Below are 18035 nucleotides of genomic sequence, written 5' to 3'. Positions count from 1 at the left end.
TAAAATACCCAACTGGAAATCCTTGAGTAGGAGAACGGAAAAGGAGGAACTAGCTGAGGTTACTATAAGTAAGCAAATAGCTCAGGAAAGAAAGGCACAGGAGGAAACAAAAGGTAGATCCCCGGGAGGAAAGAAGTAACTGGATTCAGGTCTAAAGAAGTAATGATTTTACAAATCCGTATATAAAAAGGACAAATAACCCAATTTTTTAAATGGGCAGAGTCTGAATAGGCATTTCTTCAAAGAAGACATACAAAGGGCCAATAATCACATGAAAAGATGATCAATGTCATTAGTCATTAGGAAAACACAAACCAAAACCACAGATACCACTTCAGACCCACTAGGATGGCTAAAATCAAAGACAAATAATAGCAAATGTTGATGACAATGTCAAGAAACCAAAAATCTCATACACTGCAGTTTATCAAACACTGCTACATTTAAACAATTACCATACGGCCCAGCAATTCCACTCACAAGAAAAATGAAAACTGTCCATGTGAAAATTGTAAACAAATGTTCATAGCAGCATTATTCATAATAGTCTAAAGGAAGAAACAACCCAAACGTCCATCCACTGACAAACAGATAGATAAAACATGGCATATCCATACAATGGAATATTATTCAGGAGTAAAAAGGAATGACATACTAATACATGCTACACAATGGATGGACCTTGAAAACATCGTCCTAAGTGAAAGAAGCTAGTTACAAAAGGTCACATAGTATAAGGCTCAATTTATATGAAATGTACAGTACAGGTAAATCTATGGAGGCAGGAAGTATATTAATGGTTACATAAGGCTATGGAGATGTGAAAATATGAAGGTGATAGCTAAGGGTATAGAAATTCTTTCTGAAATGATGAAAATGTTCTAAAATTGACTCCAGTGATGGCTGCATGTATCTATGAATATACTAAAAATCATTGAATTGTACGGTTTAAATGAGTGAATTTTATCATATGTGAATTATGTCTCAATAAGCTTTAAAAATAATTAATTCAGGAATATTCTACTTCAGTTGGCCTAAGCTAGGAATGCAGCAAACTCAGTCCAAGAATTTCCTCTGCAACAAACCACCTTAAAATGAAACATTCAGCTTTACCTTAGTGGCAGCAGTTCTCAAAAGAGTGCATCTAGAAGTAGGTATAATGCTTCAAAGAAAATACGGATGCCTGGGACCACCCCAGACCCACTGGATCAAAATCTCTATGACGGTACATGGATTTTTTTTTTTTTTAAGTTCCAGATATTAAAGAGGGGAGAGATGGGGCTTTAATAGACATGCTGAAAACAAGTAGGGAAATTTGAATATGGTTTTTATATTAAATTGATATTAAACTTCTTGGATCTGACAATACAGGTGACCCTTGAACAATGCAGGGGTTAGAGGTGCTGACATCTCCCAAACCCTCCCCACCGCTCCATGCAGTGGAAAATCCAAGTATAAACTTACAGTTGGCCCTCCCTATCTACAGTTCTGCATCCCAGGATTCAACCAACCATGGATCCTATAGTACTAGTATTTACTATTGGGAAAAATCCACATATAAGTGGGCCCACCCAGTTCAAACCAGTGGTGTTCAAGGGTCCACTATATATTGTGGTTATTTAGCAGACTGTCCTTGATGTTAGGAGAAATACTTAAGAGGGAGGTAGCATAACGTCTGTTACCTGCTTTGAAATCTTCAGGAAAAAAATATATACATACACACAGATTAAACAAAATGTGGCAAAATGTAAAGTTACAATGAAATTGGTCAATCTAAGCAAGCTTAATTGGGTATACACTGTACCATTCTTTCCATTTTTCTGTAGGTTTGATATTTTCAAGATAAAAAGTTGGGGGCTTCCTGGGTGGCAGAGTGGTTAAGAATCCGCCTGCCAATGCAGGGGACATGGGTTTGAGCCCTGGTCCGGGAAGATCCCACATGCCACAGAGCAACTAAGCCCATGCACAACTACTGAGCCTGCGTTCTAAAGCCCATGTGCCACAACTACTGAGCCCGCATGCTGCACATACTTAAGCCCGCACACCTAGAGCCCGTGTTCCACAAGAGAAGCCACCGCAATGAGAAGCCTGCGCACCGCAATGAAGAGCAGCCCCTGCTCACCACAACTTGAGAAAAGCCCACGCGCAGCAACAAAGACCCAACGCAGCCAAAAATAAAATAAATAAATAAATAAAAAAGATAAAAAGTTGGGGAAGTTCCACAAATGATCCTGATGGTCCCTGTGGCCTAAAAGTCACAGACTTCTTCCCCTATCCCCACTTCCCAGGACGGACAAATGGACAAAACTTTCTATTCCCTATGTGCCAACCCAAAAGATTTATGGTCCCAAAGAGTAGATAAGATTATTTTAATGGGAACAAGCTTCTGTTATTGTACCCTGCAAATTACTGTGTGCCTTGTCCTACATTTAGAGGGAAGAGTGTGAGATTAGCAGAAAGTTAATGGGTCCCCTAAGTAAAGAGGCAGGGCCACTGAGGGTAAAAGGGTACAAGATGCAATAATAGGCAGAAAACAACCTGCCCAGGCTACACAGCGTAACCTCTGTTAGGTCCTGTCTACTATACAAAGTCTAGACAAAGAAAAGGCTCATTCTTTTCACCCATTATATACTGAACTGCCTACTATGTGCAAAACATGTTCCCTATCTTCATGCACTAAATATGTATACCACAGAGCTGTACACAGAAGCAACACAACTTCACAAGATTTAGAATCATTTCTACAAGAAAGCTCCTTCTCAGGAAATTTAATCATTAAAGTTAGAATCATATTGAGTCTTCTTCTTGACTCTCACTATATAATCAGTACCAGTGACAGCATGAGAGCAATCAGAATACAGTCTATTAAATTCCATTCTTTTCCATACTTCGCTTTGAGAAATGAAACTAGCCAAACCCTAAAAAGGAAAATAATAGATGCAATAATGACGAATGACAACCAAGAATTTGTTCATGGAGCAAGGGACCATCTGTACTAACACTTACCAAACCAGCAGTCAGAGAAGGCGCAGACTGCCCGAGGGACTGATTCCTCATTCGAACCAGGTTTGATGCTTCTCCTGAAGACTGCCAAGTCACCTGTCCCACACTGCTATGTACACTGCCAGACAAGGGGAGCAGCTGCTTACCTTCAACAACAAGGTTTGGAAAATTAACAAATTATTAATTAACAAATGAAAAAATACAATGATATCAAGTGGATTACAAGTACATTGATCCAGGGACTTCCCTGGTGGTCCAGTGGTTAAGACTCCACCCTCCCAATGCAGGGGGCCCAGGTTCGATCCCTGGTCAGGGAACTAGATCCCGCATGCTGCAACTAAGACCCAGCACAGCCAAATAAATAAACATATATATATATATATTTTTTTTTTAAAGTACTTTGATCCAAAACAAAGTGAAGTCCCTCCACATCCATTTTAGAATCTGCAGCCCTCTAAAAATTCCAACTATATTGGTGGTGGTGAGAAATGCCAAGTGGAATACTGAACTGAGTTGATGACTATTTTAAATTCTCTGTAGGGACTTCCCTGGTGGTGCAATGGGTAAGACTCCACGCTTCCAAAGCAAGGGGCCCGGGTTCAATTCCTGGCCAGGGAACTCTGCATGCATGCTGCAACTAAGACCTGGCGCAGCCAAAATAAATTAAATAAATATTTTAAAAAATAAATTCTCTGTAATATCCACCATCATGCCAGGGCCCAACCCTGACACCCAACCTAGCAGGCTAGGAGTTTTCTAGTCCCTTCCATCCTACCTAGTTTCTCACCAACTCAATGCAATAAGAGTGGAGCTGACAGCGTTTCCTAGACAAATTTGGCCCTTAGGTTTCCAGAAGACAAACACTGAATATATACTATTCTTGCCAGGCTCCACGTGTTCAGTCCAGGTTGACCAACTGCCTTAATCCCACTGACAGACTAAAAGAAAGTCACTTATAAAGACTGAGCATCTAGAATTACAATGACTTTCTACCTGAGGTTCAAGTCCCATTTCAACTCCCCTCACACCATTCTTCACATTGCTGCTAGTGATCTAATCAGAACAAATATGGTCACGTAATTCCCTTCTCATGACTCCCTACTGTTTAAAGAATTAAGCCACACTTTTTGCTTGTTTTGTTTTGGTTTTTGGTTTTTGGCGGCGCCACACAGCATGTGGGATCTTAGTTCCCTAGGAATGGAACCTGCGCCCCCTGCAGGGGAAGGGCGGAGTCTTAACCACTGGACCACCAGGGAAGTCCTAAGCCACACTTTTTTTTTAAATTAATTAATTTATTTATTTATTTATTTTGGCTGAGTTGGGTCTTCATTGCTGCGCGTGGGCTTTCTCTAGTTGCGGCGAGTGGGGGCTACTCATTGCGGTGGCTTCTCTTGTTGTGGAGCACGGGCTCTAGGTGCGCGGGCTTCAGTAGTTGTGGCACGCAGGTTCAGTACCTGTGGTTCACGGGCTCCAGAGTGCAGGCTCAGTTGTCGCACACGGGCTTGGTTGCTCCTTGGCATGTAGGATATTCCTGGACCAGGGCTCGAACCTGTGTCCCCTGCACTAGCAGGATTCTTAACCACTGAGCCACCAGCGAAGTCCCCTAAGCCACACTTTTAAAACACTAAAAAACACTAAAAAGATCCTCCGTAAATCCAGATTATCTTCCTGGCCTGATCTCCTTTCACTCTTTCCAAACCCATTCATCATTCAACTTAAATATTCTGCCCTGCATATTCAGCTGGCTTTATCTTGATCATCAATTCACTTGAAAACTCTTCTTTTTCTGGGCAAAATCCTATTTGTCATGGAAATACCCACTTTATAAAGAGGTATGAGCAAAAGGAGGTTTGGGTTTTGTTTTTGCTATAACATATCCTTTTACTGCAAACAAAGTGTGATGCAACTTATTTGCAGGACAATTTAGCAAAACCTATTATAATTTTAATTTGAGTATGCTTGGACCCAGCATTCCACTTATAGGAATGTAAAGGAAAACAAGTAGACCAGAACATCTCCCTAGCAATGCTCATCATAATAAAATTGGAAATAAGATAAGTGATCATTACCAGTTAATTATAATCTTCACGTAATGACATACAGAACCCATTAAAAATAATGAGGCAGCTGAACATGTAGTCAAGAGAAAAATGTTCAACATTTCCTGTTAAGTGAAAATAGCAGAAAGGAAGCATATAGGGACTTCCCTGGTGGACCAATGGTTAAGACTTCACGCTTCTACCACAGGGGGCACGGGTTCAATCCCTGGTCGGGGAACTGAGATCCCACATGCCACACAGTGCGGCCAAAATGTAATAAAAATTAAAAATAAAAAAAAAATTTTTTAGGGGCTTCCCTGGTGGCGCAGTGGTTGAGAGTCCACCTGCCTTTGTAGGGAATACAGGTTCGTGCCCCAGTCCAGGAGGATCCCACATGCCGCGGAGTGGCTGGGCCCGTGAGCCATGGCCGCTGAGCATGTGTGTCCGGAGCCTGTGCACCCTGAGCCTGTGCTCCACAACGGGAGAGGCCACAACAGTGAGAGGCCCACGTACTGCAAAAAAAAAAAAAATTTTTTAAAAAGGAAGCATAGGGGCTTTCCTGGTGGTGCAGTGGTTGAGAGTCCGCCTGATGATGCAGGGGACACGGGTTCGTGCCCCAGTTTGGGAAGATCCCTCATGCCGCAGAGCAGCTGGGCCCGTGAGCCATGGCCGCTGAGCCTGCGTAAAGGAAGCATATAGCATATGATCCCAATGTTCATTTTTAAAATAAAGCTTATATATATTTATATAAGATTTTAAATGTATATTTAAATATAATGGAGTATATATAAATGGTGTGGAGGGAGGGAAAATAGAAGAAAGTAAAGATTAAGAAGGACTCTTCACTTTTGACATAATGCATGTTATTGTACTCAAATTTTTTATAACTGGCATATTTTACATTTTTGATCAGAAACACACAATTAAAAAAAAATCTAGTTACCTTTCAAGTCTGCTCTCAAATGCATGCTTTAATGAGAAGTCTTTCCATAAAATGCTCCACAAAAAATAATAATGGTTCTGTACTCAAAACTTCCACAAGCCCAGAGTAGAGCCTGCCTGGTTTCTTTTCTTCCTTCTGCAAATGTTGCCAAGCTCTCCAGGCGATCTGCCTATAGATGAGGATCTATGTAACCTAAAGGAAAGCTAATTTGTTAACTTTCCCCATCCACATATACAAAGGCTAGTATCACAACTCTATCTCCCTTCAAAATAAGGGCCTGCTTGGGAAAGAGGCTTATACAACAGCAGAAGAAACCCATTTGGACATCTACTGGTCAGGGCTTGAAACATACCAAGAACTGCCAAGAATCTGAGGAACACAACTTAAAAACAGAAGGAACAATATGAACAAATGGAGCAACTAGCCCTTTAGTAAACAAATAGCTCAGAAAAAAAGAAAACTTCTTAAAAATTCTAATTATTATTCTTACAATAATTTGAGGATATTTTTAAGAAATATTCCCAGTTATAGATGGCTGACTGAGCACATACTTGTATTTCTGTCCCCCAGGAAACTCCATTAAATGAGAATAAAGAGGGAATTCCCTGGCGGTCCGGTGGTTAGGACTCAGCACTCTCACTGCCAGGGGCCCGGCTTCAATCCCTGGTCAGGGAACTAAGATCCCGCAAAATGGCCACATGGCGCCACACGGCCAAAAAATAGAGAGAGAGAATAAAAACAAAATAAATAAACAAATAAAGGCTATCACCAGAGAGAGAAAGAGAGACAGAGATAGACACATAGACACTCTACGAGGGAATGAACAAAATTTGGGGAAAATCTAAAGCATATCGATGAATCATAACCAGTGGAACTGGGCAAAGAAAGGCATGAGGTATAATAAGCTTAGTGGAGCTTGTAATTAAATGGGGCATCAGGCTGCCCTGCAAAATCTCAGGTAAGTTCAGTACTCAGTACTTATATACCTAAGAGGACATAAAGTAAGACATAAGGCTGAAATCAGAGTAACTGAAAATCTATAGACAGAACAGTCAAACACAACCACATTCCCACATTGTACCACCCAGTAGCCAGACAATTACTTCACAGGATAGAAGGGATTTATTAGCATCTCAGAGCAAAGCAATGGATTCTGGTTGTTAGGTGCTCAAAAGAAAACAAGTTGATTCAGAAACAAAAGAAAACTTAAAAAAGAAAATTTTAATCCAAAAATAAAAAATCTATTTACTCATAGAGAATTAGAAGATAAATACATCCTTAAAAGAAGAGCAGAATGCTATGGGAAAAAAAAAACAAGAAATAGCTCTATGTGATTAAATACATGACTGACAAAATAAAATTTCAATAGAAGAGTGAGAAGAGAAAGCCAAGGGAACAGCCCTGAAAAGGTACAAAAATAAAATGAAACTGAAAACTGTTTACAGTAGGCCAAGGAATGTAATAGGATTACATTTGCTTCTTCAACTAAAGTCAAATGGATTCTCTTTCTTCCATACTCTATTGATTGCTTAAAACTATGCCACATTTTAATTGCTTCCTATTTGTGCATGATGTCCTTGTATTAATTTTTCCCTTTGAATTTTTTAAGACTTTTCTATGGATGTGGTGGGGAGGCACTATGGGCTTTGGAATGAGTTTTGGAAATAGAAAAAAGAAAATAAAAAGAAGCAAAGTTTGTGAAGTCTACAGAAGTAAGCAGAGAGCACAAATCATATTGAAAGGGAATAACCAGTGATAATGGTCAACCAGGAAATACCCAGCAGGTTCAGGAGGTTAGCATTCAGAGATGCCATGAGGAAACGGAAACAGTAAAGAAAGGAAGATAGCCTTACCCACAAATGTTCTATATAACACTATTACGACAGAAGAAGGGGTCAAGATGCCAAGTCAGTTGATATACCCTTAAATATTGACAAAACAGTCACACAACTCTGGTTTTTTGTTTGTTTTTTTGTTTTTTGGCTGCATTGGGTCTTCGTTGCTGCGTGTGGGCTTTCTTTAGTTGCAGCGAGCGGAGGCTACTCTTCGTTGCAGTGCACCGGCTTCTCACTGCAGTGGCTTCTCTTATTGCGGAGCACCAGCTCTAGGCACACAGGCTTCAGTAGTTGTGGCACGCAGGCTCTGTAGTTGTGGTTCACAGGCTCTAGAGCACAGGCTCAGTAGTTGTGGTACATGGGCTTAGTTGCTCCATGGCATGTGGGATCTTCCCGGACCGGGGCTCGAACCCATGTCCCCTGCATTGGCAGGCGGATTCTTAACCACTGTGCCACCAGGGAAGTCCCATTCCCACAACTGTTAAAAGAAAACAAAATTAGATACTTACCTGACAAAGAACTGGCCGGGCTTCCTCTCCGTAACTTAGAGTCATCCTGACTAAGTTGTCGTTGAAGTTTAGCTTTTCCAGTGGATGAAAATATGTCAGGATTACTGAGCTTCCTGAAGAGCAGGGGACTAAGTCCAGTTATCACATCCTTCAAAGTGAAAAAAGTAAAACATAAGCCTTTAATGTCTTTTCTGAAAGTATAAGAACTAACTTTATATTAAATATCTCTACAACATTTATTACAAGTAAAAAGTGCCAACATTTTGTATTTCCTGTTCAACAGCTAAAGCCAGAAACAAATTTCTTAGTGACAGCTGTTTGGGTATGCTGTGAGTGATGTGGGACACTGAGTATAAAATGCCAAAGGAAAAATAGGGGATGAGATTCACAAGGTGACACAATAAGGCACTTTGACAGGATATATTATCCATAATGAGTACATGTCTAATCATGTTTATTTACTTTTCTCCATTTATTCACACTCTTCCTGTATCTAGTAAAGAAAAGTATATTTTAGTTTTTAAAAAATCATAAATAATAGACCTTTCTTTACCTGTCAAACAAAGTTAGAAATACCCCTAACGTTCAATTAATGCTAAAGTAAAACTCAGAGCCTTCTTTATGTCTATAATAGGAGCTAAACTCATGTTTTCAATGAAAAATTATAATAGTACAATGGAGGAGATACAGACAATATGAAGCATTGACAGTGCCTTCCCATTGCCTTTATTTTAGTCTAACCCATCCCACCCCATCCCAATGCCACTTCCTCCTCACTCAGTAAGCATCATCAAGATGCAGACATTTTAAAGCAAACACCCACCTAATTAGCAGCATTAACGAGAAAATATTCTGGGTAAAAAAATAAAAAATAAGGCAAATAAGGCCTATCTTTTATATTTCAGTGAAGGAAGCTACAACAAACACAGATAAGTAGCACATCAATCTGACCTGGACAGTACAAAGACAAAATGAGAAGCATAAGGAGAAATAAATAAATGAAATCTATGTTACCTGCCATTTGAAAAACAAGACACAAGCAACTGGTACCATAGCAATACTCAAAGCCACAGGGGGGTGGGAAATAAATGGAAAAATGCCTGCCTCCTTGAGAAAAGATTTTTTTAAAGCCTCTAGAGGGGACTTCCCTGGTGGCACAGTGGTTAAGACTCTGTGCTCCCAATACAGGGGGCCCAGGTTCGATCCCTAGACAGGGAACTAGATCCCACATGTATGCCGCTACTGAGAGTTCACATGCCACAACTAAGGGGCCGGCAAGCTGCAACTAAGGAGCCAACGTGCCACAACTAAGGAGTCAGTGAGCCACTACTAAGGAGTCCACCTGCCGCAACTAAGACCCAGCGCAACCAAATTAATAATTTAAAAATAAATAAATAAAGCCTCTAGGGTCATATACTGTGACCAGTGAGTTCACACACAGGAAAGTACAAACATTGCTTAGTAGTGGCCATCCAGAATATAATTTACAAATACCCCAGGATAAAAAGAAGAGTGAAGTTGATGAAAAATAACTGAAGAGAAAAGGAAAAAGGTTTTTTCATTTGTTTTGGGGTTTTTTTTTTTTTTTTGGCCGCATAGCGTGGCTTGTGGGATTTTAGTTCTCCAACCAGGGATTGAACCTGGGCCCTCAACAGTGAGAGCACAGAATGCTAACCACTGGACCACCAGGGAATTCCCGAGGAAAAAGTATTTTTAAAATTGGTAGTAAATGAGACTTCCCTGGTGGTCCAGTGGTTAAGACTCCACGCTCCCAGTGCAGGGTACATGGGTTCAATCCCTGGTCAAGGAACTAAATCCCACATGCCGCACCTAAGATCCCGCATGTCGCAACTAAAAGATCCAGTAGGCCACAACAAAGATCTCGCACACAGCAACAAAGATCCCATGTGCCGCAACTAAGACCCAGCATAGCCAAATAAATAAATAAATAAATATTTTTAATTGGTAGTAAATGGATAAAAGGATAAAGGGGGATATTTAGGCACTGTACCATTAAATCTACTGATGTGCCCATCCAACTCTAACAGGAATGATCAGGGAGAAAGGGGAAATGGAAGGAGTAGTCAATGCGAAAAGAGAAGGCACCAAGGGAACAGCCTATATTCCCACCAACTGGTGTGTCGAGGATAAAACAGTACCTATGCATCAAGTAGAAACCATGAAGAAAGAAGGGTCTGGGCACTAATGCTGGTAACCCACCAAAAAGGGCTGGCCATTCACAGAAGCAACACCCCAGCAAGCAGCTTTGGGTGGAGGGAAGTGAGAAGGCCTTGTAAGATATCATGCTAAAGGAATATCCTATGTGAAGGCAATATGGAAAGAAAAGTATCCCACAAATACCTTACAAATGAGCTACTTGAGAGAGCCAGCACTTGGATGCCTGCTACACTGTATGGATGAACAGTTAGGCTTAGCCACAAAAGGATCGACAACCGATAGGACGAGATCAGCACCAGTTAAAAGAAAGAGCACAGGCTCAGTAGTTGTGGCGCAGGGGCTTAGTTGCTCCGCAGCATGTGGGATCTTCCTGGACCAGGAATTGAACCTGTGTCCCCTGCACTGGCAGGCGGATTCTTAACCACTGCACCACCAGGGAAGTCCCAAAAGAAAGTCATAATCTTTTCAATCTCCCTATTCCCTATCGTAACATACCAAAGTAAAGAAGCCAGAAAACAGAGGAGAGGAATAATGAAAGCAGATCATGCACCTTCTTATTCCAAGTCTCCCCTGTCAAAACTTTGCAAAGAGAAGGAAATATAAATGGGAAATGAAATTTAACTTTTAAATCAGGACGTCTTTTTAACTTTACTTAAGTATATTACTCATTTCAGAAAAGTACATATACGTAAGCATATAACTCAATAAATTTTGCAAGTTAAATATATCCATGGAACCAGCATCAAGATTAAAAAAAAAAAAAAAAAAGACATAACCAAGCATTCCAGAAAGCCCCCTGTGCACCCTTCTAGTCACTACACTATCCCTCCAGGGTAACTACTATCCAGGCTTCGAACAGCATATTAGAAAAATGGAATCACTCTGTATGAACTGTTCTGTATCTTGCTTCTCTTGCTCAGCTCGACTGCACTTTTTAAAACAGCAGAACATTACTGAATTTACCAAAGAATTCATTAAAAGACAGGAAAAGAGAATGAAGCAAATAAAACAGAACCACACATAGCCCAAGAAAGAAAAAGGGCATGGGAAGAGGAACTTCCTTTCTAACTTCCAAACTAATTTGCTTCTTGCAGTTTTCTAGTTCCCATTTCTAGTCACTTATGAGAGATCCAGCCAAACCACATGTTTTCAGATTAAACGGCATACCACTGTACCCTTATAGTAAGCACCCCCTTTCTGCTTAAATTGGATCAATTTTCTATCTGGTTCCTATCATTTCTATACTCAAATGATTCTTCAGCAAAATAGGGAGTTAAGGAGGGGAAGGAGCCTAGGATGACTTCCAGGTTTCTGGCCTGGATAGTATCCCAGGGAATATAGCAAGAGAAACAAGGTTACAAATAAAATACTATTGTGGCAATATTAACATAACTACAAATTGCAGTACTCTTTCAATAACTATTAGGGAAACTATAAACATTTAACATGAAAGAAATAAAACAAAGAAGACATGAATAACTCTCTTCAACTACAAGAGGGCTATCTCCTCTGTTATAGGAGAGTAAACTTCTTACTTCAGAGGCCAGTTTGATATACTGGATAAAAATAACAGAAGGAGAAGTAGGTTTAATTATAGGAAGAACCATCTAACAGTGAAAAAAAGCCGTCTTAAAAGGAATGGACTGTGCCCCTAGGATACTGAAAAAGTAGGGTGAAAGTTGGCCTAAGCAGTGACTCTCAAAATGTGGTCCCCAAACCAGCAGCATCAGCATCACCTGTGAACTTGTTAGAAAGGCAAATTCTAGGGCCCCACCCCAGATCTACTAAATAGGAAATTCTGGGGGAGGGTAGCAGCAATCCGTGTTTTAACAAGCCCTCTAAGTGATTGTGAAGCACACTGAAGTTTGAGAACCACGAGACTAAATAAAAACTTTCAATATGATGCCATCAACACAAATATATGTTGACCAATTGTGAGGATCGTGTCACAAATTATCTGAAATTGACTTAAAGTACTCAAGTTTGCAATTAGTATACTCTCTTAATTAAATGAAAGCAGGTTCTTGGTAAATACTATCAATGAAATAAAGTCAGTTCACTTATGTTACATTCTTTCTTGTGAAATTTTTTAAAAGGCAGAATTACAGCCTGCATGCCATAAATTACATATAATGTGTATTTATCTATTGTAACAATAACATATCTAATATATGACATATAAATTTCAACTGTCAAAAAAAAAAGGTTGAAAATTGCCTGACTACACAATTTCTACATGCTCCTTCCAACTCTAAGAGCTTATTGCTTTCTCTTTTAATTCAGAGTACTAAGTTGTGGCTATTTTGCCTATTGCTCTGGGAGTCCTCACAGAGAGTCCCCCCTCTCTTGATCAGAACCATCTCCCTCCTCCACAATATCAAAGCAAATCTCAGGCTAACTTTACCCACAAGGCTAGCGTTGTGTTTATACTGTATCATGCTACTAAGGATAGGATTAGAAGTAAGCAAAGGATTCACAGCTGAAAACAGAAGTCTACACACTAAAAACTTGTCTATCAGGCTAAGAACCTGGGCTCTCAATAGGAGTTGTCTTACCCCATAAGAATGGAAATTCAGTAGGTGAAGAAAAATCCATACCCTATGGCAGAGTCTTCCTGACCTACCTTGCCAAGAGTCAAACCCAGGTGCCACACTAATCAAAGTACATTCTCTTAATCCTTATCAAAAAACCTTTGCTTGATATGTACATGCGAAAAAAAAGAACCCTGACTCATACCTCAGGCATATCAAAGACAACATATATAAAAATTAACTTTAAGTGGATCATGAGTCTAACTATAAAACCTAAAAGTATAAACCTTCAGAAGAAAATACAAGAGTAAATTTTTATACTTTTGAGTTAGATAGCATTCTTAGATAACACACAAAGCATAAGTTTAAAAAGAACAAATTTATAAATAGACTTCAACAAATTTAAAAACTGTTACTCTTCAAAAGATACTGTTAAAAAATGAAAACAGGGCTTCCCTGGTGGCGCAGTGGTTGAGAGTCTGCCTGCCGATGCAGGGGATACGGGTTCGTGCCCCGGTCTGGGAGGATCCCGCATGCTGTGGAGCAGCTGGGCCCGTGAGCCATGGCCGCTGGGCCTGCTCGTCCGGAGCCTGTGCTCCACAATGGGAGAGGCCACAACAGTGAGAGGCCCACATACCGCAAAAAAAAATAAAAAATAAAAAAAATAAAAAATGAAAACAAATCACACAGGAGGAAGAATATTTGCAAAACACATCTGAGAAAGACTGGCATTCAGTATATATAAAGATCTTTCACAATTCAATAATAAGAAAACACACAAGCTAATAAAAAAACATGAGCAAGGGCTTCCCTGGGTGGCGCAGTGGTTGAGAGTCCACCTGCCGATGCAGGGGACACAGGTTCGTGCCCCGGTCCGGGAAGATCCCACATGCCACGGAGCGGCTAGGCCCATGAGCCATGACCACTGAGCCTGCGTGTCCGGAGCCTGTGCTCCGCAACGGAGAGGCCACAACAGTGAGAGGCCCGCATTCTGCAAAAAAAAAAAAAAGTGTGACAGGAAAAACTGTCAACTTAGATTTCTACCCAGATAAACAAAAGCTGAGGGAGTTTATTACCACTACACCGGCCAGAAAAGGAATCCTTCAGGTTGAAATAAAAAGACACAAAACAGGAACTTCAAGCCATATGAACATATAAAGATCTCCAGTAAAGGTAACTACATGAGCAAATATAAAAGTGAGCATTATTATAGTTTTGGTTTATAACTCCACTTTCTATTTCCTACATGATTTAAAAGACAAATACATAAAAATAATTATAAATCTATGTTACTGAGCACACAATGTATGAAGATATAATTTGTGAGAACAACATAAAGGGGGGTGGGAGAATAGAGGTGTATAGGAGCAGAGTTTTTGTATGTTATTGAAGTTGGTACCAATTCAAACTAGACTGTTATAAATTTAGGATGTTACATGTAATCCCTGTGGCAAAGCAAAAAGAAAATATAAAAAAAGCATACACAAAAGGAAACGAAAGGGGATCAAAATGGTTCATTACACCAAAAAAAAATTTTTTTTCTTCAACTAAACACAAAAGATGGCAGTAACAGAGGAAATGAGAGACAAAAGGGTATAAAACACACATGATAAAAATATTTCAATGAGCAAAGGTATCCATACTTGAATCAAAGGAAAAAATAAAACATAAAGAAGAACCCAATGGATATTTTAGAACTGAAATATATAATAACCAAAATAATAAAACTGAGTGAATAGGGCTTCCCTGGTGGCGCAGTGCTTGAGAGTCCGCCTGCCGATGCAGGAGACGCGGGTTCGTGCCCCGTTTCGGGAGGATCCCACGTGCCGCGGAGCGGCTGGGCCCGTGAGCCATGGCCACTGAGCCTGCGCGTCCGGAGCCTGTGCTCCGCAAATGGGAGAGGCCACAACAGTGAGAGGCCCACATAACGCAAGGAAAAAAAAAAAAAAAAAAAAAAAAAAACTGAGTGAATAAGCTTTTCAGCAGAACATAGAGGACAGAATAAAGAAACAGTGAACTGGAAGACAGAAGAACAGAAGTTATTCAACATGAACAACAAAGTGAAAACAGTAAACAGAGGCTTCAGGATCTATGGTTCTGTAATTAAAGATCTAACGTCTGTGTCATTGGAGTCCAAAAGGAAAGGACAAAGAGAGAAAGAAAGAAAAAGTACTAGAATAAATCATGGCTGAAAACCTCCCAAATGTGTGAAGAAGACATAAACCTACAGATTCAAGAAGCTGAGTGAACCCCAAGCAGAATAAACGCAAAGAAATATGCCAGGAAACATTATAATTAAAATTCAGAAAAAAAAAAAAAAAAAAAAAAAAAAAAAAAAAAAAAAAAAAAAAAAAAAAAAACGTTTGAATGACAGACTTCTCATCAGAAACTATGTAGTCCAGAATAAAGTGGCAGCACAGTATTTTTCCAGTGTTGAAAGAAAAGAACTGTCAACCAGAAGCAATAACCAGGGAAAATGACCTTCAGGAATAAGTATAATTAAGAGACTTTATTCACAGCAAACCTATCCTAAAAGAATGGCTAAAGAAAGTTCTCTAAACAGAAAGGAAATAATACAATAAGCAACTTTAGGAACAGAGAAAGAACACAGTAAGTAAAAATGCAGGTAAATACATTGGCATTTCCTTCTGTAACATATGATTTTAAAATTTACTAAAGACATTTATGCTACAAAACATGAATCAGATTCAAATAAACTCACCAGTGAGGTGAGAGAGCTTAAGAAAAAATTAGAAATAAAAGATCAGTTAAGAAATGACGGGCCCCACCTCCCGGCTGCTCCGTAAAGAGAGTGAACTCCCTGAGACTAGGGGCCATATACATTTACGCCCTCAGCAGGACCCAGGACAAGACTGGTATAAGGCACGATTCAGCAAATGTTTGTTAAATGGGTGCAAAAAATCAAATTCCAGCCTGCCTGCCTCCAAGGCCTACATGTTTGACCACCATGCCACACTGCTCCAGTGAAGACTCACTCACAGACTGATGGAAGACAGCTGAACCAAGAAAAATGATCTTATCTCATGCTTCAGTGACAAAATAAAAGCCATCAGACATGGGAGAATTGTTCCAGGGCCTTCATCTTCCCACCACTGAATCTCTAAACCTCCCAGTATCTGTGTTCATCTTTTGTCTCATTCCTTCCTGTTACAATGAAGGGCCTGAGGACCTCTCCTTATCTCTGAGGCCCAGTGCCCTAGACCCAAGCCCCTCCTTCCCCTTCCATTTTTCCCTTTCTCTTCTATGTTCCCATCTGGTCCTGCTTTATGGTCTCTGTGTCATTCCCAGCAGCAAACAAGCATAGTCTAGTATCTCCCATCTTAGAAAAATCATTCTTTGCCCCTCCTCCTACCATCACCTTAGCTCTCTGGGTTCTGTTCCCATTCACAGCCATGTTTCACAAGGAAATCGCCTACCCATCTAGCTCCACTTCAGCAGTAGTGTTTTATTCCCTCTGACCTCAGGGAGGGTCCTATAACAATCTACCCTCCCACCAGTACTCTATCCAATTATTCCTGTTTTTTTAATTTTATTTATTTTTCATAATACATTATAAATTTTATAATATACATATCTGTACAGTGTGAATAAATTATAAAACAAATACCTATGTACCTGTACCCATCACCCAGCTTCAAAAACAAATCATTTCTGAATGACAAAACCCACCATGTAGCCCTCCCCAGTCACATCTCCTTCCCCTGCCTGAGGTAACCAGTGTCATTTTTCATGCCTTGCTTTTTTGTATGGTTTTACAACATATTACTGCATCCATATATTGTAAAATTTTGCATGTTGTTCAACTTTATATAAACATATTCTTTCATGACTTTTTCGAATCAGTATTAGGTTTCCTGAGTTTTATACATGTTGATACATGTAGCTGGAGTTCATTCATTTACTTCATTATAGTATTCCATTGTAAAAAAAAAAAAAAAGACTAAACTTGAAGGAACACAAGAGAGAATACAAACAAGAGATAATGCCTTAAGAGACACAGAAGATGAAATGTTTTGGGTTTTTCTGTTTGTTTTATTTTTTTATGAAGAGGAAAAAAAATGTTTGAGAGAAAATGATATGTTGAAGAGAAGCAAAGAAGATCCAACATACAGCAAATAGAAGTCCCTGCAGAAGAAAATCAAAGCAAGGCAACAGAACGAATATCAATACTAAAATTATAATTCAATAACTTTGCTGAAATTAAAACTATATATATGAAAACTACATCCTGGAAGAGCACACCACGTGCATGACATATAAATCCAAATAACCAACACCAAGATATATTTTAGTATAATAACTGGACTTTAACAGAAAAAATCCTTTCAGCATTAAAAAAAAAAAAAAATGACCTATAAGAAAAACCTGCATCACTACCAGACTATGGCAACATTTCTTTTTTAATATTTATTTATTTGCACTGGGTCTTAGTTGCAGCAACGCAGGCTGCTTAGTTGTGGCAGGCATGTGGGATCTAGTTCCCTGACCAGGGATCAAACCCAGGCCCCCTGCATTGGGAGCATGGAGTCTTAACCACTGTGCCACCAGGGAAGTCCCGACAACAATTCTTTATGCCAGAAGAAAAACAGGGTTACATATATAAGATACTCAAAGAAAGGCAGTATGAGCCCAGGATTTTACATCCAGGAAAACTAACCTTCAAGGTAAAGGGCACAGGCAAAATGTTATCAATATAAAATAACTCAGGGAATATTGTTCCAACAGGTCGTTCCTAAGGAATGTACTAGAGAACAAGATTCATACAATCAGGACTTCCCTAGCAGTCCAGTGGTTAAGACTCTGCGCTTCACTGCAGGGGACGTGGGTTCGATCCCTGGTCGGGGAACTAAGATCCCACATGCCACACTGTGCGGCCAAAAAAAATAAAAAATAAAATAAAATAAACACATGTTTAAAAACAAAAGATTCAGGGCTTCCCTGGTGGCACAGTGCTTGAGAGTCCGCCTGCCGATGCA

General features: G+C 39.7%; 1 protein-coding gene and 1 non-coding gene across 2 annotated transcripts in view; one reads left to right on the top strand and one right to left on the bottom strand.

The window, feature by feature from the left end:
* Nucleotides 1-18035, bottom strand: part of MAST2 (microtubule associated serine/threonine kinase 2) — a 209609-nt gene that overhangs the window by 175392 nt on the left and 16182 nt on the right. Inside the window, exons 2-3 of the mRNA XM_007450376.1 lie at nucleotides 8330-8477; nucleotides 3007-3149 (exon numbers count right to left, since the gene is read on the bottom strand). Of these exons, the coding sequence (XP_007450438.1) occupies nucleotides 3007-3149; nucleotides 8330-8477 (291 nt within the window). The remainder of the gene's footprint in view (nucleotides 1-3006; nucleotides 3150-8329; nucleotides 8478-18035) is intronic.
* On the top strand, nucleotides 3248-3320 carry TRNAG-CCC (transfer RNA glycine (anticodon CCC)). The gene has a single exon. It is a non-coding gene; the product is annotated as a tRNA-Gly (tRNA).

Source organism: Lipotes vexillifer, unplaced genomic scaffold (assembly GCF_000442215.2).
Source record: "Lipotes vexillifer unplaced genomic scaffold, Lipotes_vexillifer_v1.1 scaffold961, whole genome shotgun sequence".
Classification (NCBI taxonomy): domain Eukaryota; kingdom Metazoa; phylum Chordata; class Mammalia; order Artiodactyla; family Lipotidae; genus Lipotes; species Lipotes vexillifer.
The sequence above is the reverse complement of the archived record's forward strand: the minus strand, read 5'-3'. Positions and strand labels throughout refer to the sequence as shown.